The sequence below is a fragment of the Enoplosus armatus genome, chromosome 19, assembly GCF_043641665.1.
Source record: "Enoplosus armatus isolate fEnoArm2 chromosome 19, fEnoArm2.hap1, whole genome shotgun sequence".
NCBI lineage: Eukaryota > Metazoa > Chordata > Actinopteri > Centrarchiformes > Enoplosidae > Enoplosus > Enoplosus armatus.
In genome coordinates this window covers 2,702,501-2,727,793 of record NC_092198.1, presented here as the reverse complement: position 1 = coordinate 2,727,793, position 25,293 = coordinate 2,702,501, and the positions used below count along the sequence as shown (strand labels likewise).

General features: G+C 40.6%; 1 protein-coding gene and 1 non-coding gene across 3 annotated transcripts in view; both read left to right on the top strand.

The window, feature by feature from the left end:
• The first annotated feature begins 5,184 nt into the window (after positions 1-5,184).
• galnt14 (UDP-N-acetyl-alpha-D-galactosamine:polypeptide N-acetylgalactosaminyltransferase 14 (GalNAc-T14)) overlaps positions 5,185-25,293 on the top strand; it is a 124,055-nt gene continuing 103,946 nt past the window's right edge. The window contains exons 1-3 of one of the 2 annotated variants that reach the window (XM_070925701.1): positions 5,185-5,298; positions 9,308-9,315; positions 9,836-9,845. In XM_070925701.1, coding sequence (XP_070781802.1) covers positions 5,185-5,298; positions 9,308-9,315; positions 9,836-9,845 — 132 coding nt within the window. The remainder of the gene's footprint in view (positions 5,299-9,307; positions 9,316-9,835; positions 9,846-25,293) is intronic. The other variant, XM_070925700.1, reaches the window with a different exon arrangement.
• Positions 21,987-22,060, top strand: trnan-guu (transfer RNA asparagine (anticodon GUU)). Its single transcript has one exon. It is a non-coding gene; the product is annotated as a tRNA-Asn (tRNA).

Sequence of the window (25,293 nt, the reverse complement as noted above, 5' to 3'; positions counted from 1 at the left end):
TCCTCTGTGAACCTTAATCAGGTGTATGTAGGTGTAAGATCAAAGATGAATTTCCCTGTCGAGGTTGTACATCTATTGACATCACCGATTCGAACCGCCACTGCTCTCCGGTGTCTAATGATCCCTCAGCTGGTTTTGGCTTCAGAAATAACATGTGAATTCTTAAATTGAGTGGTTTCCCCTTTCCTCAAACGTTTTTGTTTTGTTATTGTTCGTCATTGTTTCTGACCCTGCTCCTCTCAGCCTACACAGTCTGACTGCTTGGACTTTGTGCTGTGCATATTGTTCAGTTACACACCCCTCTCTTCCTTCTTCTCTTAAAGGGGTGTTCTACCAAAATCAACTTTTTTGTTTGTGACGTTGCAGAAGACGACTTTTTTTTCATCCAATTTAATTTACTTGTTTGTTTGGCATTTAGCACACATTGTAGGTGCATTCAAAGATTGTGATTTGTTTAATGCAGGTACGGAATTGCCATAAAATGTACTTTGCAGCATCACAAGAAGTGCAATTTGATGATGCTGAATTGTGTATTACTGTTTTTCAATTTGGAGAACTAACAAATATGAAGCAGTAGATTTCCTTGAATGGCAGGAAAATCAGAAAGCGTCCTTTTTTGCAAATTAACTTCAGAAAAGTTGATTCAGGTGGCGAGCCCTTATAACCAGACACCACTTAACTATGCTAATCCTCATGCACAAGTTATTGTTTCTTCCCTCCCTCACCTCTCCCCACACCTGCTCGTCTTTTCCAATGAGAACACAGCGAAGGATAAAGGGAGCTTGGAGAAATGTCATGGCTGGTTCTTATTTTGATATTTTGACAAACTTGTTCCTTTTTTGAGTGCTAATGAGAAATGGAAGAAATGGAATATCTTTCTGTACCTTTTTAGAGAAAAAAATTATTTAACCTTATATCAGTTTGAGTTACTTACACCCTAGCATAGAGTGGCATATTTAGTTAAATGTATAAAAAAGCAAGAACATAATTCTGTCCTATTTTCTCCTTTTTAATTTTATCGTGTTCCATTTTCTGCTGAGGAAAATAAACTGGATTAGAGGATGTGGTGTGTGTTAATCTCTTGTGTTTCTTTTTCCCATATGAACATTTGTTTGAAACAGAGTTTTCTCTCTGAAAATAAACCATCAACAGAATGCCATAACATCTATCTGAGTTCATTATTATGTGCCAAAATGTCAGAAACTCATGTTGTTTGTGATCTTAAGCCACCAGTTCCTAAGAAGGTAGCAGGATTTGCCTGTAACACTGGTGATTGGGTGTAATGGTCATTAAAGATTGGAGCTATAGCAGATATCCCAAAATGGTTGACAAACTATAATTTCTGTGTTGTTTTTTTTGTGGTATTAACTTGGTTACCACCTAAATGTGTTGAATGAGATATGAAGTCAACCTGGATGAGAATAGTGGTTAAGAAGTATTCAGATCATTTACTTAAGTAAAAATACTGTAGAAACTGTTCAGTCTTGCATTAAAATTTGTATTCAAGTAGAAGTATTGGCAACAACATTTACTTACAGTATCAAAAGTTATTACAAATTAGGCAGTAGAATGCTCCCTGTCAGTGTTATATTGTTATATCATATATTATCAGAATATTGTTACTAATAACATCTCAGCTTCTTTATATACTGTTGGTTTAATCCCTAATGCATCATTTGATTAACTCATCATAGTTTGTCTGTGTAAACAAACTAGCAAATGTAGTTTGATAAATGTGAGTGAAAAGCCCCAGCATTTCCATCTGAAATATTTAGTGGAGTGGAAGTATTCATATTTATTTTCTACGAATGAATTAGAAGAAGTCCTAGAGATGCTAAAAATGATGGAGAGTTCTTACATCTACAGTTTTGTGGCAACGGAGCAAACACAATCTGCAGATGAGGACCATGTAATACAGTCAAAACTTCCAGAGCAAGCTAGTAAGTGGACATTGAGTCGCCAGCTGCTGTTTCTAATGTCAACAATCACCTGTCAAACCCAGGATTCGTCTCATTGGTTGAAGTAAATGAAGTGGGCGGGGCCAAACTACAGCATTATTTTTAAGCTAGCTAGCTAGAGTACAAGATAGAACCGTTAGAGGGAGTTTCTGACAAGAAGTGCAGCAGGACTCCATCTTTGTCTTTGTCAGACGAGTCAATTAATGAGGGAGAGTTGAGAGAATGTCCCTTTCACTTGTTGAAATCACCGTAGATGTTAACGTGCTAACGCTTTCAAAACTGCCGGCGTCGAATATGTTTCCCCTAACCTTAACCTGCACCCAAATGTATCCCTAATGCCTAACCTGACCCCAACCGGTTATCTCAGCTACACCTAACCATGATCAAGTTCATAACGGCGGAGGTGGCACTTCAGGAAACGCACTTCTAACAGGCGGGGAACGTGATTCAACGAAACAGATTACGCCATGACACCTGTTACATGTATGTGTAAATCAGCCGTTAGAAGCGTTGAAGTTTAGCTAACTATTTGACGGTGCTAAACAGCTAAATGTTCCCCTTAAAAAAACGTATATGTAAGTAAACTCTTTCGTCAGCGAGTTAATACAGTGGGCCTTAAACATCTTAAAGAGTAGTGAAACGTTAGCTACAGTAACTGGACCACTTCGGTCATAAATTTGAAAACATTTAAGCTAGCTAACGTATAGCGTTTGGTCAGTATTAGCAGTTCATCTGATTTAAGCTATCTTGAGCGGCAAGGTAAGTTAATTTGTAGTTCATAAATAATTGGCAGTTTAGAATTAAAAGACTTTAAGACAATATATAAAAGAGCCACAAGGCAATATAAAAATGACACGTGAATGTGAGTAAAATAAGTTAACAAAATGTTTGTTAATCATTGTTAATGTGGATTTAACTCCACCAACGTTTTCATTGGGTTTCGGATACAGGAAGTGACTGACCATGATTGCTTCAGTATTAGTTATGTGTGCTTTACATTTATAGTTTCAGAGTAATGAATGTATTCCCTATTTGTTTGTTAGACCCCCTTTGTTCTGCCGGGTGCTTCTCCACTAAGCCATCATCAGTGCTGATGAACTCAAACACCCAGAGAGAGAAAGATGATTGAAAGAGGAAGCTGCTGAGAAGGTACAGGATACTTGATTTATGCTTTTCTCTTTTTAAAGTAGCCGAGTCGATTGCATTAGAGTTAATATTAGATTTTGAAAACAGCAACAGTGGCTTCTCAGCCCTTTTGCCACTGGTTTGTTGACAGTTCTGTAGTTCATTCTTACCAAGAGGGAGACATCATCAGATATTCCTGATATCTCAGAGTTGTAATTATAACTTGGAGGCTGATGTAAACGTTTCCCCCCGTTTGTTTCAATTTTAGTGAAAAAGAAAAAGTACATCGTGGATGGAAGTTGACTTTTTAAGCATCTGTTGATGAGGTTTAAGATTACTAGAAGGACAGTTACTCTGCTTAAACACTAGATGGTGCACTAAGACAGGAAAGACTCTCACATAGGAAGGATTAACAGAAAATATTCTGTCCCACATGCTTTATATTAATAATGCTAAAATAGAACCATGTGCTCAGTGGGGTGTCTGTTAATTTATTGAAATAAAATGTGGGATAGCTGACGGTTTTCTTGGTGTCAACTTGTCTGTTCATGTGACCCCTTCCTCTCTCCTCTTCTTCCCATCTCACCCTTCTTCTTTCAGTTTTTTTCTCAGTTCCTCTCTTCATATTTTCTCTCGTCCTGTGTTCTTCTTTCCATCTTTCTCCCCTCTTTTCTCATCATCTTTTCTTCATCTGCCTTCTCTCCTCTCTTTCTGCTAGCTACTTTTTTTTTTTTTTTAAAAAGCTTTTTGCTTTTTATCTTCCCTCTCTCTCAGTCTATACACTGAAAATCGCTGGGTTAAAAATTGCCCCAGAATGGGTCAATACAGTAAAGCACAGACACGGTAATGGGTCCATTTTATCCAGCACTCATGAGCAGAAAACCCCCCCCAAAATGAGGGGTTGTTTTTAACAGTAATATAAAAATAACACTGGATCAAAACGACCCATGGATTCTGGGTAAAGGTAACTTAGTATTACGTCTGTGCTATATTGACCCACACTTTTTAGTGTGTATTCTTCTTCTTTTTCCTCTTTTCCATCCCTCTGTGTTTATGGTTAAATGTCTCTATCTAAATGTCAAAAATAACCCTTGTTTGGACATTTATTGTGTTATTGTGGTTGTTTATGGCTTCTCTTAATTTTGATTGGTTAACCAAATGGACGCAGTGGTGTTCGAGCGACTGCAGCCTGTATGGTAGAAATCTCTTTGTCCTGTTTTTTAAATCTGTCCTAGTAAGGTCTGCTGCTAAGAACCGCTTTCTTCTGCTCTGTTTTATCCTCCTGTGCTTTCCTGGGCTTTCATTTTAGTCTACAGTGATTATGTGATATTCCCTTTTACTCTCTTATTCTCACCTTTTTCCAGAGGCTCCACCGAATGATTATTTTCATTTTTGATTAATCTGCTGATTGTTTGTTTCTTGATTCATCAAGAAAATGAGATTCAGATTCAACAGTCCAAAATCCAAAAGTGTGCCGTAGAAAGCAAATGAGGTGGACAGTATGCCCAAAAGATTTGAAAAAGCAGGACTAAGCTAATTATTGGCAAGTTTGCTTAATTTGATTAATTCATATTATCATATTATGAATTATTGCAGATTAATTTTCTGTTGATCGACCAATCGATCTGCTTTTGTCTTCTGTTTCCTGTGTTTGTGATTGTTTTGTCTTCTCTTCACCTGTATTCTCTTCTGTTCTGCTCTATTCTATTCTATTCTGCTCTATTCCATTGTGTTCTGCTTTAGTGGAGTAGTTGTGGGTGTCGGCAGGTGGAGCTCCATGCTCTCCCATTCAAACCTTCAGGAGGGTCCAGGACTCCCTCAGAGAAACACACTGATTCACGGACACACACACGCACGCACGCACGCACGCGCACACGGCTGTCAGGCGTGTCAGGGAAGCGCTCGCGCCTCTGTGAGTTGAGAGAGAGCGCGCGCTCTGTAGTCAGTGTTTTACCGTCACCGGGACCGGACAGACTTGTGTGTGTTAGTTAGTGTAGGTTGGCTGCTTGGTGCGGTTGTTTTATTTGTTTTCTCGCTTCTATAAAATGGGATTCTGACAGCAGCCGGGCTGCGGGCGCCGCCGGCTCCTCCTGACCGGAAAATGAAGCGTCTCTGTCGGAGGCTGGCGGTGGCCGTGGCGGTGCTGGTGTGGCTGGGGGCGCTGGTTTACCTGCTGGTGCTGAGCCGGAGGAGGCTGCCAGAGCTCGGTACCGGAGCAGGGGGAGGAGGAGGAGGAGTAGCGGGAGGCGGAGATACAGCGTACAACCAGGTGAAGTAGAGATACAACCTCTCCTACTGTGTGTGTGTGTGTGTGTGCGCGAAAGAAACCTCGTTGTGATATCCCTGTAGAGACTTCCAGTGTGTCACACTGTGGGCTAATCTCATATAGTAAACCCATAAAGTTAAAGTGCAATAATTAATAATGACATTAGTGGTTGTTTTTGGTGGTTTTATGGCGTTGACATCTCTATAAAGACTTGCAGTTTGGCTGTGGTCACTGTAGTTCTCCTGAACCTCTATAGGAAAAGTAAATGAGTACACGAAGCAATACCACAAATAAAACTCCTGTTTTTGAAATTGAGTAAAAACAAACAGGTTAGTAGTAAAATGCACCTCAGCAAAGTAAATTATGAAGGAGTTAATGTATGTATGTATGTATGTATGTATGTATGGGGGTTTAATTGTTGTAGTTGGTTCTGGTGCAACTAATTGGCACCAATAAGCAGTTTAAATTGCAGGGATTCCTATTTTATGGGGCTTTTTCATGAATTCAGGATGAATTCTTAATCTGCAATTAATTCAGTAAAAAGTACATTTTCCTCTGAAACGTAGGCGAGTTAAGGTAAGAAATCTAACAAATGTAACCAAATATAACATTTGCATTAAATATAATATAATTTTCTAAGTGCCAAGAACTTAATTCAGGTAAATGAGGAAATGTACTCTTATTATAAACCTCTAGTGTTTCTTCCGTCAGCTCACAAACTAAATTGAAGGAAATCTTCTTTGTTGCAGCCTTTGGTATCAGTAAGCATTTATCTCCTATGCCATCACAGGATATTCCTATTTAATTCTACAATATTCCTGTCTGTAGTGGCTCTATAGATAATGATGTAATACTCAAATTGCTATTTTTTATTTCCTATGATAATACTATTCGTGCTATTCCTATAATACCTCAAAAATATACCAATACATCAACTAAAGGGGCTCTTATAATTGTATTCAATTATTATCAGATTGTTGTGGCTCCTTTGAAGATAATTAGGTTCATTTTCGACCCGGTTTGCTGTCTGCGCCCAGTGTGCACTGCAGGATGTCTGTTATGCAAAAGACCCACAGCATGTTAACTGTGGCTGGTGGGATAAATTGTATTGATCCTGCCTCTCTTACCTTGTTTTATTGAACTACTAGCATACGCACACAGAAACTAGAAATGATCATATATTAATACAACAGCCCACATTTTTGAAAAACACTTCCCGAAAGGAAAATTGTGGAATGAGAGGACATAAAAATATCATAAAGTAATATAAATCCTACTTAATTTGCATTATATCCTTATAGGAATATTATAGAATCCATAAAGTCAGTCTTTGCAAGTACAGACATTATTAGTCTAAGAATGTTATTATATGTTACTGCAATATTGTAGGTTTTTGTAAAGAGTGTATGAGGCTTCACATTAACAGCACAGTGAAAGTACCCATGAAGGTTATCAGTGTGTTCTGCTGCCGCTTATTTGAATAATGAAACTCACTTGTACCAGATTCAGAGTTTATTGCCTTATTTGTGAGTCACTCAGCACTATCGGCGAAATCCACCCAGTTCAGTGTACTTTAATGGCATGAATTTAATGAACATTTCCAAGGCTTCAAGACAAAAGATTTTTAGATGGAAACGCCATCGTATCAGTGTGTGTGTGCAATGCATTTCTGTGTGTCTGTGCTGCCTATTCAGCTCCTCCACCACACACAGAGACTCAGCAGTCTGTGTCAAGGTGACAAGTGTTTATGTAGAGACAACAGAAATACATGAATGCTGCAAAGAGCTGCATATAAAATCTGATAGCTCACCACTCAGCTCTTTGTGATCCTAGTTTCCTGGAATTGATATGTATGTTCTCACAAGATTACTTGTTCTATTGATCAACGGCGTGTCATGGCCTCTGACCACCCCTGAGCTCCTTGTTAATGGTTGCTTGTCATGCATGTGATCTAGGAACTGGAACTTACTCTGCTGTGCTTCCCAGTGTGAGTTGTTTTGAATATGAGCATCAGTTAAATGGCTAGTTAAATGCAAATGCCCACCAGTTGCTGAATGAAAGCTTTCAGAAAGGTCTTAGTACACAGCATAAACGCACATTACTGTAAGATCATCTGCAGCCAGTGTGTGTGTTTCTGTAACAATTTGAGTTTGCGATGATTTTAGGGTTGCTTTAAAATAAACTTTTGGATTGATTGCCATGACATTTGGTACACACATTCATGACCCCCTTAGGATGAATTATAATGGCTTTGGTGACCCCTTAAGACAGTGAACATGGTAGACATTAGGGCTGTACCTGACTCAGAATTCTGTCTGTCAAATCAGATTTGGCTGTTCAATACTTAGATTCGACTATTTGTTTCTTTTTTTCACATAGACTATCAAGAAACTGCTAGATCTTTGAACGGGGTTTGGTGGGACATTCAGGGTGACAGCGACGTTCAGTAATTTAGTAAACCCTCCGAGCTAATGCGTGCTAACGACGGTCAGAAACACCTTTTGCCGACACTAGATATCAAATATATCATATTATGTTGCTGTGAGCTGTAAACTGATTGACAAAAAACCCCACCAGCTCTACTTGAAGAATCTCAGTCGACTGAGGGGTGTCCGACTGATGATTCGAATCACTGACTTTCAGAGGGCAGCCCTAGTAGACTTTATACCTGCTAAACGTCATTGTGCACATATTAACATGCTGACGTTAGCATTTAGCTCAAACCACAGCCTCACAGAGCTGCTATTATGGCTGTAGACGTTTAGTCTTGTTTCTCAGTATGTTGGAAACATGAAGGCAGTCAGATCACGCAAACAAAAACCAAAGACGAGCAGACGGTGGTTCATCAGAGCAGGCAGGCAAGGCTGAAACACTGAGGCAGCATAGACGGTCTGTCAGCAAATCCTGCTACATATACTGGGTCTAATGATGACTGGGGAGCAGCTGGGCAGGCAGGTGATAGGGTCAGGTGGTGTGCAGGAGCATGAACCTCTGCAATGGCCTTTAGTGGGCAGGTAAGGAAGCACAGATCCAGAATGACCGGGGGAAAGACATTTTAGGTGGAGCTGCTGCCTCCAACTCATGGACAGGCAGAGCTGAGGTTAAGGTTAGTTTAAAATGATCGTCAAAATTATTAGTTGATGCTTACTTTAAGAAGAAATCCCAAGTTCATTTACAAAATGATTGCAATTTTGGAAAAACGCAGTATAATTTACGAAAAATAGATTATCCAGTCAGTAAAAGTATGATAATTATGTGTCAGAAAAGCTCTTAAGACATCAACAATTCTTAAAGAAGAGCCACACTTGGTTTAAATTTTGAGGCTCGCCTTAATTTTGTATGAGTAGGAGGTGTTTTTTTTTCAAGTGGTGGATAATTCAGGCATTGAAGCTTAATCTGCTGGTGCTCTCATTGTAAGTTGACCGGATAAGATCCTCGGCTAAATGCCTCAGATTTGAAATTTAAAATGTAATTAAAGTGAGAAGGGGTAGAAACAGCTGCGAACACTTAGCAGATCAGAAGAAGAAGAAGAAGAAGAAAAAAGACTGTCTTGTCTTGTATGGACTTGTTCTGTGAGACTTGAGCCTACGAGCGAATGAGAGAAGCTCTGATCATTCATTCAGCAGGACAGTCAGCGTGTGTTTGTGTGTGGGAGCATGAGCCAGTATCATTTTCAAGTCAGGACACACATGCTGTAACACACCTCGGCTAATAGTCGTGCCAGATACAGACCTGCCAACTTAATTAAAGACCGCCTTGTATCATCATTACCAAGGACACAGTCTGTTCCTATCATAAAATAAGGAAACCCAAATTGGATCCTTTTTGATGCATTCAAACACGAGTTAAAACAGGATCAGCGATATGATACAGGCTTCGTTATAGAAAAAAACCCCCAAAAAGTCTCTGTGAAGAACATGGGAGGAGTGTCTGCTGAGCTGAACTTAACAAAAAGCAGGACGCTCAGTCAAATTTGACGTTACACCCAACTAGTTGTTCCCTAAAGTGCAAAATATACTTCCTGTGTCCACATAGCTGCGATTACACGTCATAACTTTGGTCATCTGCCCGTGTTTGCGAGGGTTAAACACGTCTGTGTATACAGACATCCAATATAGTATAAGCAGAATCTTGTCTGCTGGCCAAGTCAGCAGCTGTTTTGTAGTATATCCTGCTCTTCAACTTGCACCCCTCCAACCTTTGGATTGTTTTCCCAGCAATAAAAACTGATGTAATCTACCGTAGCTCTCAAGTTTAAACATTAACAGTGACAGCCGGTGCTTGTTTGCGGTCTGAATGCATGCTGTATACAAGCAGTCTACAGTGTTGTGTTTGACATAACAGACTTGTCCTGATAGGTCCTGGCTCATATGTCTCTTGATGACAAAATAATACCAGGAACTAATGAGTCCCAGGAACTGAAAAGCTCTTGGTGTGTATTCCTGTTTTGTTTTTCTGTTTCCACCACATCTGAAGGAACATTAAGATTTGGTAAAGTCAACAACACACTCACATAATATTGATACTACTGGCAACCAATTGGCAGTCTTGAGGCTTGTGTTTGACCAGTGACATTCAGCACTGCAAACTTCTGATAGTTCTCGGCTCATTCATACTGAAGTTTAGGTGGCCAAAAGATGCTCCTGGAAAAGGGTTAGGGGAAAGGAAAGGGCTGGCTTTATCCTTCAGGTCTATCCTTTCATCATAATTGCAAGGACGCACAGGTAAAACAATTTGGAAAAGCAAGATTTTCATGTAGACACTAGCATATGTTCCTGCGATTATGCATACTTGCATGTAATCAGATGTTGTTTACATGGGCTCTTACCCTCATTATTGGCCTAATTACAGTATAATCACATTATTAATGTGCATGTAAATTTAGCCTGTGGTTGTGTTGGACAGCTTGCAGGTGAGAATGTGCAGAGGTGTGTAAGTGTGGAGCAAATAGTAGCTCATAAAGCTCCAGTATTTTAAAAACAATCAGCAGATAGTAATTTTTTCTCTGAAGGATCTTGTGTACATATAAACTACATGTTTCTGACTGCTATAAAAAAAAATCTTCCTCCTCAGCTCTGAATATATGCAGTGTATTTGTGTGCGAGTGTAAGCCAGGACTGAGGATGTGTGTTAGTTTTGTCAGCAGTACTTGTGGCGCTGTGCACTATTCAAATGCTAATGCAGAATTCCCATTCCTCACCGGATTAGCCTGCACTCCTGTTTACCTAGCACGACTTCCTGTACAAGGCATGGTACTCCTGTTTGCACACACACACACACACAGAAACGCTTATATGCAAGATCACACCCTCATCTGCATGTGCACACAAGAAAAATGACATTTCAGAGACGAGAACCCCCACACACACACACACACACACACACACACACACACACTGAGAGAGCCTTTGGAGAGCCTTTGAAGCAGCATAGTTGGAGTGTGCCTGTGTCCTCAGGCAGGTTGGCAGGGGATCTTTATAGAGTTTCTGCCTTCAGAAGTCCAAACATGAGAGGAAACAATCTGTTGGTTCGTTGAATACTGAAGGACACTCTCTCTCTCTCTCTCTCTCTGTCGACCGTCCCGTGGCAGGTGTTTGGTCAGATTTCAAGCAGGATGTGCTGTATCATGCAATTCAAGGAATTCTACCAAAGCCATCCATGTGTCTCAGCAGATTGTTCTCTGGTGCTTCATGTAACACTTGACACTATGGCAGGCTGGTGTCAGTCAGTGCTGCCTGAAACATTGCAAACACACCCAGACCGACTGTTGGTTTGTGCTCTCCTCAGACTCACTTTAAAACTTCACAAATATGTCAGCCAAATGGTGCTCATTATCAGCCCAAAAATTGTTTTATGTGACTATCGTGTTGAAAAACAGCATCAATAAAAAGTGACACTCCAAACCATGCTTTTATTTAAACAGAATACTTTTGATCCCAATTGGATCTTTGTGAGGTCAAAATTTTGACTTGATGGGATCAAATAAATGTGGTTTCAGTCTCCTGGAGGTTCTTTTGAGATCTGCGACTCTGCCCCAGTTTAGAATATGAAGTATGACGTTTCATTATAAGTATTACTATCAATAGTAAATTGACAATGTAATACTGCAGTACATTCTGATGCTTTTGTCTGTGTCTCGCTTCATGTCTGCACACGGACGGATGTGCAACAGACAGAGTTACAACATCAACTTGCTGTGACTTGCCAGCTCGTGCCAGCATTAATAGATTTGGCTGTGTGTCAGATACACATTCATGGAGAATATAAAGAGTCAAACATGTAAGTATGTTTATGTAAGAATATTTTGTCAGTCCCCAGTTTGTCAGATTCTGAAGCTTCAGTTCTTTGTGTGTTTAGCTTGGAGAATGTTTTTGAAACTGCATTTTGTCATTGTGTTCTTACATCAGGGCAAAATGAGTCAGCGTGATTATGATTGTTGAAGTGCGTTCTTTATCAGTGGGTGATGATTTAAAGATTGTGTCTGTGTGTGTGATGTTGATACTATCTGCTGTTAATCATATTTGCAGTTTCTTAATCATGATGGACAAGCTGATAAGTTGACTGTGAACAGCAGCAGCATCTGTCTGGAGATATACTGTATGTGTATATGAGAGACAGGGTGATGAAGGGAAACACAATTTAGATGTTGAAATATTGGCCCCAAGTCGGGTTCAGGCTGAAACATTGTGGTAGCTGCCCGGCTCATGAATCAGGCTCTGGCCAAGATTTCCCATACATCCTGTAAAAGGGAAGCTTAAAATTCTCAGTCACATTAAAATAAAGTCACGTAGTCTGAAGCTGGCTGGTTGACAGACAGGTGATAATTAAAATCTCTCACTCCGTCCAATCTCTTCTTCTATATTTCCTCCTTTTGTATGATTTTCAGCATGAGTCAGTGAGCATGTGCCAGTGTGGATGGCTGTTTTTTAGATTCAAACAAGGTGACTAAAGTGGACTTTTAGAGAGCTCGTACATTACAAAGAGTTACAAGCCTACTTCTATCCGAAAGGACGATTCTCGTAACACATGTGTCTTTATTACAACTTTCTTTGAAATTGAATCTCTTTCCGTTTCTTAGTTTCTGTCTCAGTTTCACTCCCTCTCTCTCGTTTCTCGAGGAAACAAGATCGATGCTCCAATCTGTGTGCTCGCCTTGTGTATCACTACGCCCAATCGCTCCACAGTGTCACAAGGCAAACACGCACACAATACGCCTACACTACACATTTACACACACATTTGCACACACGCGGTTGAAATTATTCATTTCCCCGTCATATGAAATGCAGTTATTGTTCCTTTCTCCTTCCTTCTCCCTATCAGGAGGTATTCACATGGACAAGAGGAGAGGGAAATGAGTTTTCAGAGCGGCTATAACCAGCTCCCAGGGAGGGAATAATAATAATAATGTTTTATATGAGGCTCTCTGTACAGCAGGGCCCACAGGTTGGCTAACTAGACTGGCCTCTGGCACTGGGGGCTTCATTTTTGAAACACGCTGGGGAAATGAACCCGTCAGTGGTTCAACAGCTACAGTGGCTGGTAAATCACAAAAGTCACCTGCCAGTTTTGCTCTTTCGGCAGCCAGATCACATCGGTTTGGAAAAATCACCTGCCGGATTCAATAATTTAACAGCTGAATTTTACACAATGTTGAGTTTGTTTTGTTTTTGTGATCATTTGTGTTGACGGGAGCTGAAATAGAACCAGTCCAGCCTCTTTAAAACAATATAAAAGGTTAAATTAACTTAAAGTTAAATGGACTATGGGCCTCCAGAGATGACACATTTTTAAATAAAATGTTCAACTCAACACATTAAGAAATAACATTTAATTTGAACAGGAACTGAATTTATTTCACTCTCCCATTTACCAATTATTGGCTTTTTATTGAGACTATTACCTTCTGCAGAATATATCAACAGTTGTTGGGCTGTAATTCAAGGCCACAGTTTGTAAAAAAAAAAAAGCCATGACCTTGCTGCAGCTGCTTCACAGTAAAATCCTTCCAGCAGTTTGTTGAACATCCGTTCTCTAGTTCTCCATGAAATTAGTTCACGATCCTGATTCATATTGTGCCTGCTGTACACCAAAGTCAACAGAACTAAAACGCTGCAGGACTCTGACTAAAGACAAGGAAATGTTTCTGTGAGGACTTTACTGACTCGGCTGTGACGATTAGTCACCAAGGGCCCAAGAAAAGAGTTTGTTTAAATACATAGTTTTAGTACCAATAACCTTGAAATGTTAATTCAAGGTAAGAAATGAAATGATTCGATTGAAACAAAACTTCTTCTGCAGCAAAACCCACAATTTTTCAGGAGAGAATAGACTTTTTTGTAATAGCAGAATAAACCACAGGTGGAACCAATAACAGTATTTAGGTGTTGCATGTCAGTGAGCAAATATGGCCAATACCAGGGCCCTGGAGAAGACAAAACTATAATTAAATTAAATCTAGCCATTAGTAATGTCACTTATTATACCTGTGCTTTTCCTGCTATGACCTGTTAAAAGGCGGTCCTCGTCATCTTGTGAGGTCGGAGTTCACGACCAGGAAGTTTGAGTCAAACAGCAGACAGAAAGTACCACAGGTACACTCTGGAAAGTACCACAACACCTGCATATACAAGTTGTGATTTTGGATAATTGCCACACCCTGTACCAGGTTAATGGTGAATGTATCCATATAACTTCCCCATGTTGTGAGTATATCTATCCTACCATCAGAACAAACCGGAGTTCAAACCTTCTATTATTTATATCCTGCGTTGTTTTTTTCATTGGTCAAATTCAGTGACTCTGTAAATATTAATAATAATAATGATTTGCAAACTTATTCAGATGACAGGCGTCACCTGAATGCAACACGGGTATCATTTTGTAGAGTTCAGATCCCTCAGTAGGATTTGTTTTGCATTTCTTCCCTCCTAATCCCTTCCTCCTTTATGAATGATTCAGACGATTCAGAAAAAAACAGCAAGAATCAGCATAAATGGGATTTTTTAAAGTTGAGGATGCGGCATAATCAAGCATCTTTGACTGCAAAATTATCTACGTATACTGTGTGTGTGCGTCTCTTACACACACACACACACACACACACACAGATAAACACAGGCAGGCGTGGATAGGCTGAAAGCAGTTGATAATTGTAGCTTTAGGATGGCGTCATCCAGGCTCAGCAGGACAGTGTCAGTAAATCACACCTGTAGGTGTGCTGAAATTACATTCATATTTATTACATATATGTAATATTGATATCAGTGTCATATGAGTATCAGTGTGTGCGCTACTATGTGAGTGTCTCCACACACACACACACACACACATGCATACATACACAAGCATTCACTGGAAATGAAGTGTCAGTGACAAGACATGAACCGCTCTGTCATGCTCCACAACACATGCCTTTACACTATGGTGTGTGTGTGTGTGTGTGTGTGTGTGTGTGTGTGTGTGTGTGTGTGTGTGTGTGTGTGTGTGTGTGTGTGTGTGTGTGTGTGTGTGTGTGAGAGAGAGACTGTGTTCCCATGAATTTAAGTAACCAGTCAACTGTCAGCCTATACAACATACTGTATAAACCAGAATTTACATTCAGCGCACATGTCACCTTCTTTAAAACCTAAACCTGGCTGTAAAGTGCAACGTCTCAGCTTTCAGAAACCGTTGTGTTGTAGGAGACACGTTTCTACGACACACTCTGTGTTAAAGGGTTAATGATGAGTGAGATTTGAGGTGTCGGTTTTGAGCAGGAGAGGGGCGGGTCGTACACCGTTTTGACAACCATATAGATTTTTTTAATGCTCTGTGGTTCTGTATCGAGTCTGCCAAATCTTTGACTTTTTTTAAATCAGTTTTCTGATTCGTATTCGTTAAACTTCTAAATGTCTTAATTCACACCTGCAAACCAATCAGAAACAAGTATTTTTAGTGGACCTGGTATAAATAAGATATCTGGTTATGGGCCAATTCCCTTAAAACGCACTGACTTAAACCTGATTTCTGCCAGTAACCTGGTTACTTTTGTGAAGTGTATAGTGTGTGTGTGTGTGGGAGGTAAAGGTAGTGTGAACAGGGCTGTCGTTGTCTACCGCCATTTTTGTGTGTGTGCTGGTGCGAAAATTGTAATTCTCACCTTGATGCATGTAGGATTAAGCCATCAATCTAGTTTATAGAGAGCGGAGGGTAAAGTGAGGATAAAGAGAGTGAAGGAGAAAGATAACAGAGAGGGAGAGAGGGGGGGGGGGGGGGGTGAACCAAAGAGGAAAGTCAAAAACACAAGAGAGAAAGAGCACAAAGGAGAGGACAAGATGGAAAAATGTAGAGAGAGAGACAAAGATGGGGAGAGACAACAGCACAGATAGAAAAGTAGAGAAAGAATATGAAGAATAGGAGAGGCGGCACAAAAGGAGAGCGTGATGCAAGATGAGAACGAAAATGAGAAAGAAGAAAAATGGATAAAAGACATTGGAAAAAAAGAGGAAATTATAGAAATATAGAGAGGATGGGAGGAAAAGAGAGACAAAAGGAGAAAGAGAAGGAGCCAACACACACAAGAAGAAGAAGAACAGTGAGGCGACAGGGAGCAAATGAACTGGTTTAAAGCAGACAGAGTACAAGCTGTTTTCGCTGTCGCCAGTCATTTGTGCTCAATGTGTCATTTCTCCGCTCAGTGCCAGTTAGAGCCAGCGTCTCCTGTCGCTGCCTCTGTGTTAGCACAAGCTAGGATCAACACCGCTACAGGGCCACGTGGTGAGTTGAAGTACTGAGGTGAAACATACAAGGAGCCACTTAGCAGAGGACGACTCTCATGATCCTCTAACTTACAAAGCCGCTAGGTGTGTTTTATCACTTTGATTGGCAGTGTCAGTAAGATTTATATTTGTGGTCATCTTCCCAACATTTTACACTCAAACTTCCCGTGACGTCACTATAGCAACAGGGCAAAGGACACGAGTGGTCAGATCACGCAGGTCATGATTAGCTATATAATTGAACTGAAACTGAGCACACCTGAATGTTAGATAAGATACGTCGTTGCTTGGAAAAGCAATGGGCACACTATTACAATAAATTAGTAAAATGTGGCTGTGCAATCCTGCCTATCTTTGCTCTTACTGGTGTTTTACCAGGTCAAAACTTGAGACGTGAATGTTTTTTCCTTAAAGTGTCAGAGTCTGTGAAGGTCATTCATTTACCTGGCTGACGGAGAAGCTCCAAGACAAAATGAATAATGTCTCAGAGCAGTGAAGCCTGAGTCTTTGTCTTTGTGACTTAAGTCTGACTCGTCCACAGCTCCACCTTTTGTAATCTCAGAAATGAAGCTGCACCTTTTGAAAGTCGCGTTGGTTCAAAACTGTCAGCTTTGCTGTGTTGTCTCTCTGTATGTGTTGCTGTCGTCGTGGTCCGTTGCACTTCCTTGCAGTTGGTGTTGTCGTTGCTGCTGCTGCTGCTGCTGCTGTTGTTGTTGGGGCTAATAGCAGATATATCCTCTCCATTAGCAGTTAATCTCCTCGCCAAGAGAGTGAAGAAAGCAATATTACCAGGAGGATTTAAACGAGCGCTCCTCTATCTTCTTCTTCCTCCTCCTCCTCCTCCTCTTCCTCCTCCTGCTCAACTCCCCTCTGAAAACTTGAATCTTTCTTTCTTCCTCAGCAACAAAGACACACACACACACACACACACACACACACACACACACACACACACACACACACATATATGTGTGTATTCCCCGACTGGTCCTGCTGCTTGGGTCCAATAAAGAAAGGGATTAGATTGAAAGCTCTAAACTTTGCACACACCTCTAACACACACACACACACACACACACACAGCTGCCGTCAAGACATTTAATAATGAATCAGTGTGTGTTTGTTGTTGTGATTACGTCCTTGCGTGTGTGTGTGTGTGTGTGTGTGAGGGCTGTCGTTATTAGTTTTTATTACTTCTCCTGTTCTTTGTCGTATACTGCTTGTGTGTGTGTGTGTGTGTGTGTGTGTGTGTGTGTGTCACTGCTGTTTCAACATATTTATTTCATTTCTGTTGGTTACCTGGGTTGAAGTTCAGAAAAATATATTGTCTTTGAGGGAGGCTCGATGCAAAGGTGAAAGAGGGTGTGTGTGTGTGAGAGAGAGAGAGAAGAAAAGAATGAGCACATTTTGTATTTTGTCGCTTCTCTTAAGTTTGTTTTTATTCATGGTTTTTGCGGAGGGTGAATTATTGCTCTGCTTCCAGACTGCTTGCTCTGCAGTGTTTGCTAAGCATCCCCCACCACAACACACACACACACACACACACACACAGTCCTAGGCATTTATATTCACTAGTGAAGGTAGGTTTTGTTGGAGAAGGTGAGGAATTTTGAACAGCTGTGATTGGATAAACAGTTTCCCAGTCTGCTGTCCGCTGGGATATATGTATGGATTAGAGAGGCAGCGGGAGAGCAGTACTATCCTATGGCAACAACAGCACCTGAATTGATGATGTGGTGTTATTTTGTAGAGGAGCAAGAAAACATCCTGGTTTTGAGGAGTGTGTGACAGCACTGTGCATTAGCTACTGCAGCCCTGCTAGAAACTCAGAAAGACAGTTTCAACACATTCATTACGTTCACTGGCAATATTTAGTAGCAACGCAGGAAGTAATGTGATGTTCGTGTAGAACAGGGAAAGTGCCGCAGTGGTGGATGGTTGTATGTTGTTTGTATTCAGTCTTCAATTCCAACACTGGATTATTGCCCAGTCTCCGTCTACGTGCAGACAATGCAGTTGCAAAGTGCCAAAAAAATACAAGTCAAAGCGTGAAAGTGTCAATGAATTTTGCATCACTGTACAACACAGAAGAGAAAAACAACAGCACAATTCTGAGCTGAGCTTTGTAAAGCAAAGCTGCACATATTGTAATCCACATGTGTCATTATTGGAGTTATTACATGCCTAACCATTCCCCATCATTGACACTGAATGTAAATGTTAAAAGGCCAAGTGATTATCCAAAAATCATGCACAGGGCAAACAGCCTCTGCACCGTTATTTTTCAATATCTGCTCACATTAGAGTGGATTATTTTGCTTATAAAATTACCACTTGAAAAAGCCACCACACCAAATGGGCTGTGGGCTCGAAAACATAATTTGGTGGTGCAAAATAATGATACGTCCAGCGATATAGATATAGAAATAGTGTGTATTATAAATATTGAATTATGGGAGATCACAGTCTTTTGTAGCTTGTGACTACTGACAATAAATGAGTAGAGTCTCTGACCATGTTTATAACAGTATTTCAGCGTCTGTGACAGTGTTTCAGTGTGTATTTCATGGATCAGTTTTCATTCTGAGGCGTTTCATGTATGTGTGTGAAGGGTAAAATGTGCATCTGTACAAGGTAACGTTTAAATTACATCCCATCTGTCGCCTCATACATATGCATGCAGAAACACACACTCACTCACGAACGGCCTTGGTTGTTTTTCTCTACAGTTCTCAGTTGAACTGAGACAGAAATATACTTTAAATTCAAGGAGAATTTTAGAAGTAAACACCTACAAACATTCTCTCTCTCTCTCTCTGTTTATCTCCGCCTCTCTCTACCACTCTCTCCGTATGCTTTATGGTGGATGCTTTTATCCCCGGCTCTTTGTTGTACCATGAATATGCGATGTGATCCTCTCGTGATCCCTGTGGGGAAGTTCTGCCTCTCTGCCCTGCCGCCTCCACGGGGGGTCAGAGGTCGGAGGTCGAGCTACAGAGCAGCCACAACCTGAAGCCGGTGCCTTGCTGCAAATAATAACCTCAAAGATTTTCATTTAAATAAATCTATCGCTGAATGACGTAACACAAAGGTGATTGCAGACTGAGTGTTGTGGCGACATTCCCGGGAAAAAATCACAACACGTTTTCCGTCACCCAACAGCGGTTGGTCCGCCAGAGAGGGTAGGCGGAGCTAACACAGCAGACTCGCTCTACAACTCACTTTTGTGTGAAGTGGAGCTTTTTCGGTCTCTAGCTAGCCTTGCGAGTAAACGGTTACTATGGCCGAACAAACGAAGAAAAGACAGATGACTACAGACGATGAAGCTTTGAGAACCACTGTCACTCAGACGACACTGTTTAGATCTCTGGGAGGTGAGGTCCAAAAACACACCTGCAATTACGTCTTGTGGCTATAGGTGCCGCCAAAGAGAAGGAAACAGAGATCTTCGTGATTGTTACTTAAACCGCCCTTCAGCTGGGCTCCTGGTTTAAGAAGAGGAGGCAAGTTTGGGTTTGTTGTGCGTTTATTTGTTCAAGGACATTTATTGAAATTAAGGTTTAAATGAAGATACATGTCTGTTTGTGTGTGTGTGTGTGTGTGTGTGTGTGTGTGTGTGTGTGTGTCAGGCATTTATTGTTATTCCATACTGAATGAATATGGTGTGTGTGTTTGTGTGTCTAAACACAAAATGTAACAAGGGAAACAAACCTTCAGGACATATTTTTTAAATTTCTTTTACCAAAATACTATATACAGTATGTGACTGTATGTGTGCAGTCATGTGACCACACATAATGCATGTTGAGTCAATGTAGAAACCATTTCTGTGCTTTTAAGGGGAAGACGAGTGTTGTAGCTTTTTCTGCTGTCAACCCCTGACCTTGTTCTCCATTTAGATATAGAGATAGAAAGCGCACACACACACACACACACACACACACACACACACACACACACACACACACACACACACACACACACACTACATACCACCAAACAGCTGCCATGATTCATTGCACCGCTGGTAGATTTCAGGTTCAGTGGAGAGTTTTGTGTCTTTGTTGAGACATGATATGGGTGTGTGTGTGTGTGTTTATTTGTGTTTATTTCCCAGGATTGTCAGGAACTAAACTCATCAGAGCCTAAAAGTTCCTTTGTGATTGATTTACACGATAAATGTGAAGATTAGGCAAATCAGACCAATAATAAATTAAAAAGCATCCGCGTGGTTTGTAATTTTAGCTTCTGATGAGACGATAACAAACAGGCATCATGTCAATCTCTGTAATTTCCTGTTTGTGACTGCGATGTTTGAGTGCATGGTGGATAGAAGACGTGCAGAGATGGGAAGATTAACATTGAAATAGGGCTGCATCTAACAATTATTTTGGTATTTTTGTTTGCACAATTGCTGAAATGATGATGATGATGATGGTTTCAGCTCTATGTTCAAAATGTGAAAAAGGAAAAATGTGACTATTGTTTTTAGTGCAGTCATCTTTTCAGCTGAGCTCTGAACATTTGACAAATTGGAGGAAAAAGTCTGACCTCAGGTGGAGGAGATTTATTGGAGCAGGAACCTTTTATGGATTAGCCCAACACTGAAAACTAGAACTTCACTTTTGCGGGCAAAATGCAGATAAAGTTCCTGAGTTTCTTTAAAGGTTCTGGGAAAACATCCTGCGTTGTGGTGAAAAAGGCTTATGGTGTAGCAGTACGTAAGTGTATCTGTGTGTTTAGGTGGTTTGTGTGTGTGTCTCATAGACAGAGATGTATGAGCTGGAACAGAAAACAATGTAGAAACCAAACAAGCACCGCTGCTGCAGGGAGAGATCTATACACACCCTTAATTGATGACTGAGCAGTGTGTGTGTGTGTGTGTGTGTGTGTGAGCGTTCTCCCCTGTGTTTGTGTGTGAGACAGTGTTGAAGGGAGAAGAGAGGGAGAAAGAGGAGAAGGTGTGTGAGTAGTATTGACGTCGCAGTGCTCTCTCCAGACCTGAGCTCAATAAGCCCTGACTTCAAACAAACAGCAGCCACTTCACGCAGGAGGCAAAAATAAATGAAGGGGTAGCAGAGGAGGGAGCAGTAAGGCAGCGTGGAATAACAGGAGAAGCAGTGATGTGGGCAGAAAGGAGTGGAAATGATGGTGAGAATAGAGGGAAGATGGGACGGGATGAGGAAAACAGTAATATACTCCATGTAGCTGATGTGACCACGGCTTAGCTTGTTAATCTCACACGAGCAGCAATATGTTCAAGCACAGAACCAAGATTGTTTTTTTTACTGTGTTCAGTCTCTACAGAGAAAATAGCTCAGATCAAAATCAATTCAACATTTTCAGTCTGACGAGTCACACACTTCGGCTGTCTGGTTAGGCTCTGTAGGTGTTTGTTTGGACTGGTGTCACTTAAAGGTCCCCTGTGGATTTCTTTTTACCACTAGTAGTGCTATGGAGCAATGTTGTTAGCAGTGCCATTTGCATTCACAACGCTGTTCTTTTCAGATTTTAGTTAAAGTGTCTGTTTCAAATGTATCACCCAGTCACCTTGTTTGACACGTAGAGCTGCACAATGCATTGTTGAGATTTGGGGAATTCGTGTGTCAGGTCCTCTATAGCCTACAGTTACCCATAACACCCTTCACTAAGAATATTTGCAGAAGTATGATTTCCACTTGACACAACAAATTGCTACCGGTTTCATGCTATTCTTCTGATCGTTGGTGACGGTAATGCAATAATTAATGTACTACAACAATGTGCCAACACAAGAATAATGCCGAATAGAGAATAAAACTGCTGGCTGATGTAAAAATATCTGCTTTGCAAATATCATATAAACAAAGAAATGCATGTCCGGGCAGTCTGTTGCATGTCTCTGTGGTGCAATCGGCCAGCGTCCTCGGCTGTTAACCGAGAGATTGGTGGTTCGAACCCGCCCGGGGACTTGTGTGTAATCTGCATGGTTTTAGTGACTGAGTTATAACTTTTGGGACTTTGCGGAAACAATATCTGTATGTTTTGGGATATAGACGCTGAGTTTGGGTAGGGAACTTTTGTTTTCAGACATGTCTACCCTTGAACTCACTGCCTCTCTCTTACTGGTATTTACATACATTTTCACATATTAATTATCATTACCAAAAGATATCAAAATCCATTTTCTCAAGATCAAAGTTTGGTAATCTCATTATCTCAAAGATAGCAAAATATAAAAGCTGTCAGTTCAAGTGAACTTTGAATTTTATCTGTAACAGAAACGCTGGGTGCAGTTTCTGCCTGTTCCACACTGATTAAAGCAGAATGTGAAGCGTTGATCAATCGTCTCCTCTGACTGCGTCTCCACCGCTCTGGTTTCTCTTCTATGAGCCGGACTTTAAAGGGTGACGACACCCCGAGCCGCTCTGATGTCGATCTCAAGATCTGAAGTCACGATCTGACGAGTCGGTTTTCAGTTTCACAGGATAACGAGTTAGTTAGTCGTGACCCGAAGATAAGAAAAGTTTGATACCTCGTTGTGCCACAAAAACTAATTGGCAAGCTTGAGATAACAGGATTAGAAAAAAGTCTATGTAAATTAGGTCTGTCTTGCTGTGAGTAATTTAAACAATCCTGCAGATCCGTCTTTTTTTTCAAACATGGATGTTGTGCAGCGTCTGGACTGCAACTAATCCCACCGTTTCTGTTTCCTTTCTTTACCCGTATAATCGGTCCTCTGGAAGCTTCTTTCTTGTCTGTTTTTGTTGGATTTTTTGAATCGTAGATTTCACTGTCAGTCTGTGCTGCATAATGCTAAATCTGGAGCTGAAAATGCATATTCATATGTTTGTCTTATTGCTGCAGAGGATTTTTTTCCCCGCTTGACCAAAGCTCAGAATTTTTGTTTTTGTTTTTCTATTCCAGCTTTATTTATTTACTTTATTTTATTTGAGCATTGTTTAGCTACAAGGTACTCTTACGAGCGACCTCCTGGCCAAAATGGCAGCAACATAATATTACGGAACCAACATTCACTGAAGGAAGAAGAGTAAGATAAGTAAGAAAATTAGGAACCGTGAAACCACATATAAAACACAAAAGGAGGGAAATCTCTGATATAATTTATGCTCAGCAACCTTTCTACCTTAATCCCACCTCTGTCACCTGAGTCAGAAATTGGAGATGAAGGACGATATTCCTCTTACCTTCTTAATAATGCACACTGATTACTGCCAGCTCTCGGGGTTTAATCTTGCCTTTGATGTATAATTTAAGAAGAAACATAAAATAATGGAGATATCACATTTGTTTTGCCGCTTTGTTACAGTTGTTACAGCAGCGATACATCACAATATAATAGAGGGGTTGACGTGTGTGTGTGTTTTTGTGTATGTTTGAGAGAGAGAGGTCATTGTTCATATGGTGCACATGAACAGGGGGTAATAAGGAGGAAACACACGCACTCCATATATGATTTATGCCTTGTATATAATGGGTAATACATCATCTGACTGGGGCACATATTAAGGTTAAGAGACACTGAGACAAAAAGAGCGAGAGAGCTTAGTAGTATGTGGTTTATCAGAAATAACAGTCGCAGTAAATTGAAAACTTGATTTGTAATGTCTGTTTTTCTGAAACCGCACACTGTCTTCCATTTTGTTTGTGTGTAACTGGGAACTATCCAGCACAACATGACAAATGCACACACACACACACACACACACACACAAAAACAAATCATGACCACAGGCAAACATCCAAAAAATAAGAAAAATGGGTCATTTTTCAACTTTGGCAAAGTTGTTAATAACTGCACCAGTTGTGGAGACATTTGCACACTAGTCTGCATCATATAGGGATAACTCAGCAGGTTGACCATTAATCGCAGGCTTGAGCTTTAGTGCCAAGACATTTTGATGTGTCCTCACAAGTATAGCTAAACAGACGCAGCAGCGGTCCTTATTTGATTCTTTACTTCTTTGCTGCAGATGGAGTGCTGCAGGAATGAGTCCTAAACCCAGAAATGAGTTAGCATTTTTACACTTCAGCTTCCCTCGTCTCGAAGTCAATGGGTTTTTTAATGGGTTTCTGGTTAGATGCCTGAGATAAGGTCTGTGGTTAACACAAGCTTAAGAGGTTTTTTCACGTTGTGTTCTGTGACATAAAATACGTCAGTAAATACCCCACTCTGGAATTCTGAAGGTTTTACGTGTCTTAAAAAAGGCGGTTGCTAACAAAATGAGAACTACAGTGGTTGTCGCGGACATTAAACGTCTTCATGCCGAACACGGAAAGTCATCAACTAGTCCGCCTTTACAGCCTCGTTGTGTGTCTGTCTGTCTATATATCTACATCTATGTGTAGTCTCTTAGTTAAGCTCAGTGGTGGTGACGTTGAAGTAATGCGACCGTGGTGTAGTTTGTTTATAGCCGTTACCTTTTTACTTCTGGTGATTCCAGTTACGCTTCAAAAATCATAAAAGTGGAGTTCATTAGTGAAGATTATCTCTCTGAACAAAACGTTTAAGTTTCACAAACTTTTGTTTGCCACGGAGCTTATTTTCTGCAGTAATCCTAAATCCAATTGAAGACTCCTGTTGGCTTTTTGTCGAGGGCAATCCTAACTTCTGGGTTGGCCTACAAGAATAGGTCGTCCCTGCAGCACTCTGTTTCTAATAAAGCTAATGATGCAAATGCTGGACTGTTTTTGCTTTAGCTGTAATTAACTAGCAATGTACATGCTGGCGGTGTGTGTGTGTGTGTGTGTGTGTGTGTGTGTGTGTGTGTGTGTGTGTGTGTGTGTGTGTGTGTGGTGCACACTTTGTAGTGCTGCTTGTATTTACGCAGTCATTCACACAAACGTTATATGCGCTTACAATTTGTTGAGATGCGTCGCATACTCGCCCCGTCGTCTCCCATCAATGAGTTTGGTTGGCAAAACATTTTCCTCTGTTAAACAGTATGTTCTCGTGCACTTTCATGATCACGTTTGTAATATGAATCTTTGCTCCTAAAATATATGTGGGTTTAAGAAGCTGTAAATGCTTTATCTGGTAGGAAAATGTGTTGACTGTATTTTCTTCTGTAATGATTAAGCCAACAGTGGGAGGCTTCACCTTGTTGGGTATTAGCCCTGCATGTTTTAATACGCAGTATCCTGTCCTGCACCCCTCTCTTTACCTCTGCTGTCTTTCTCCAAT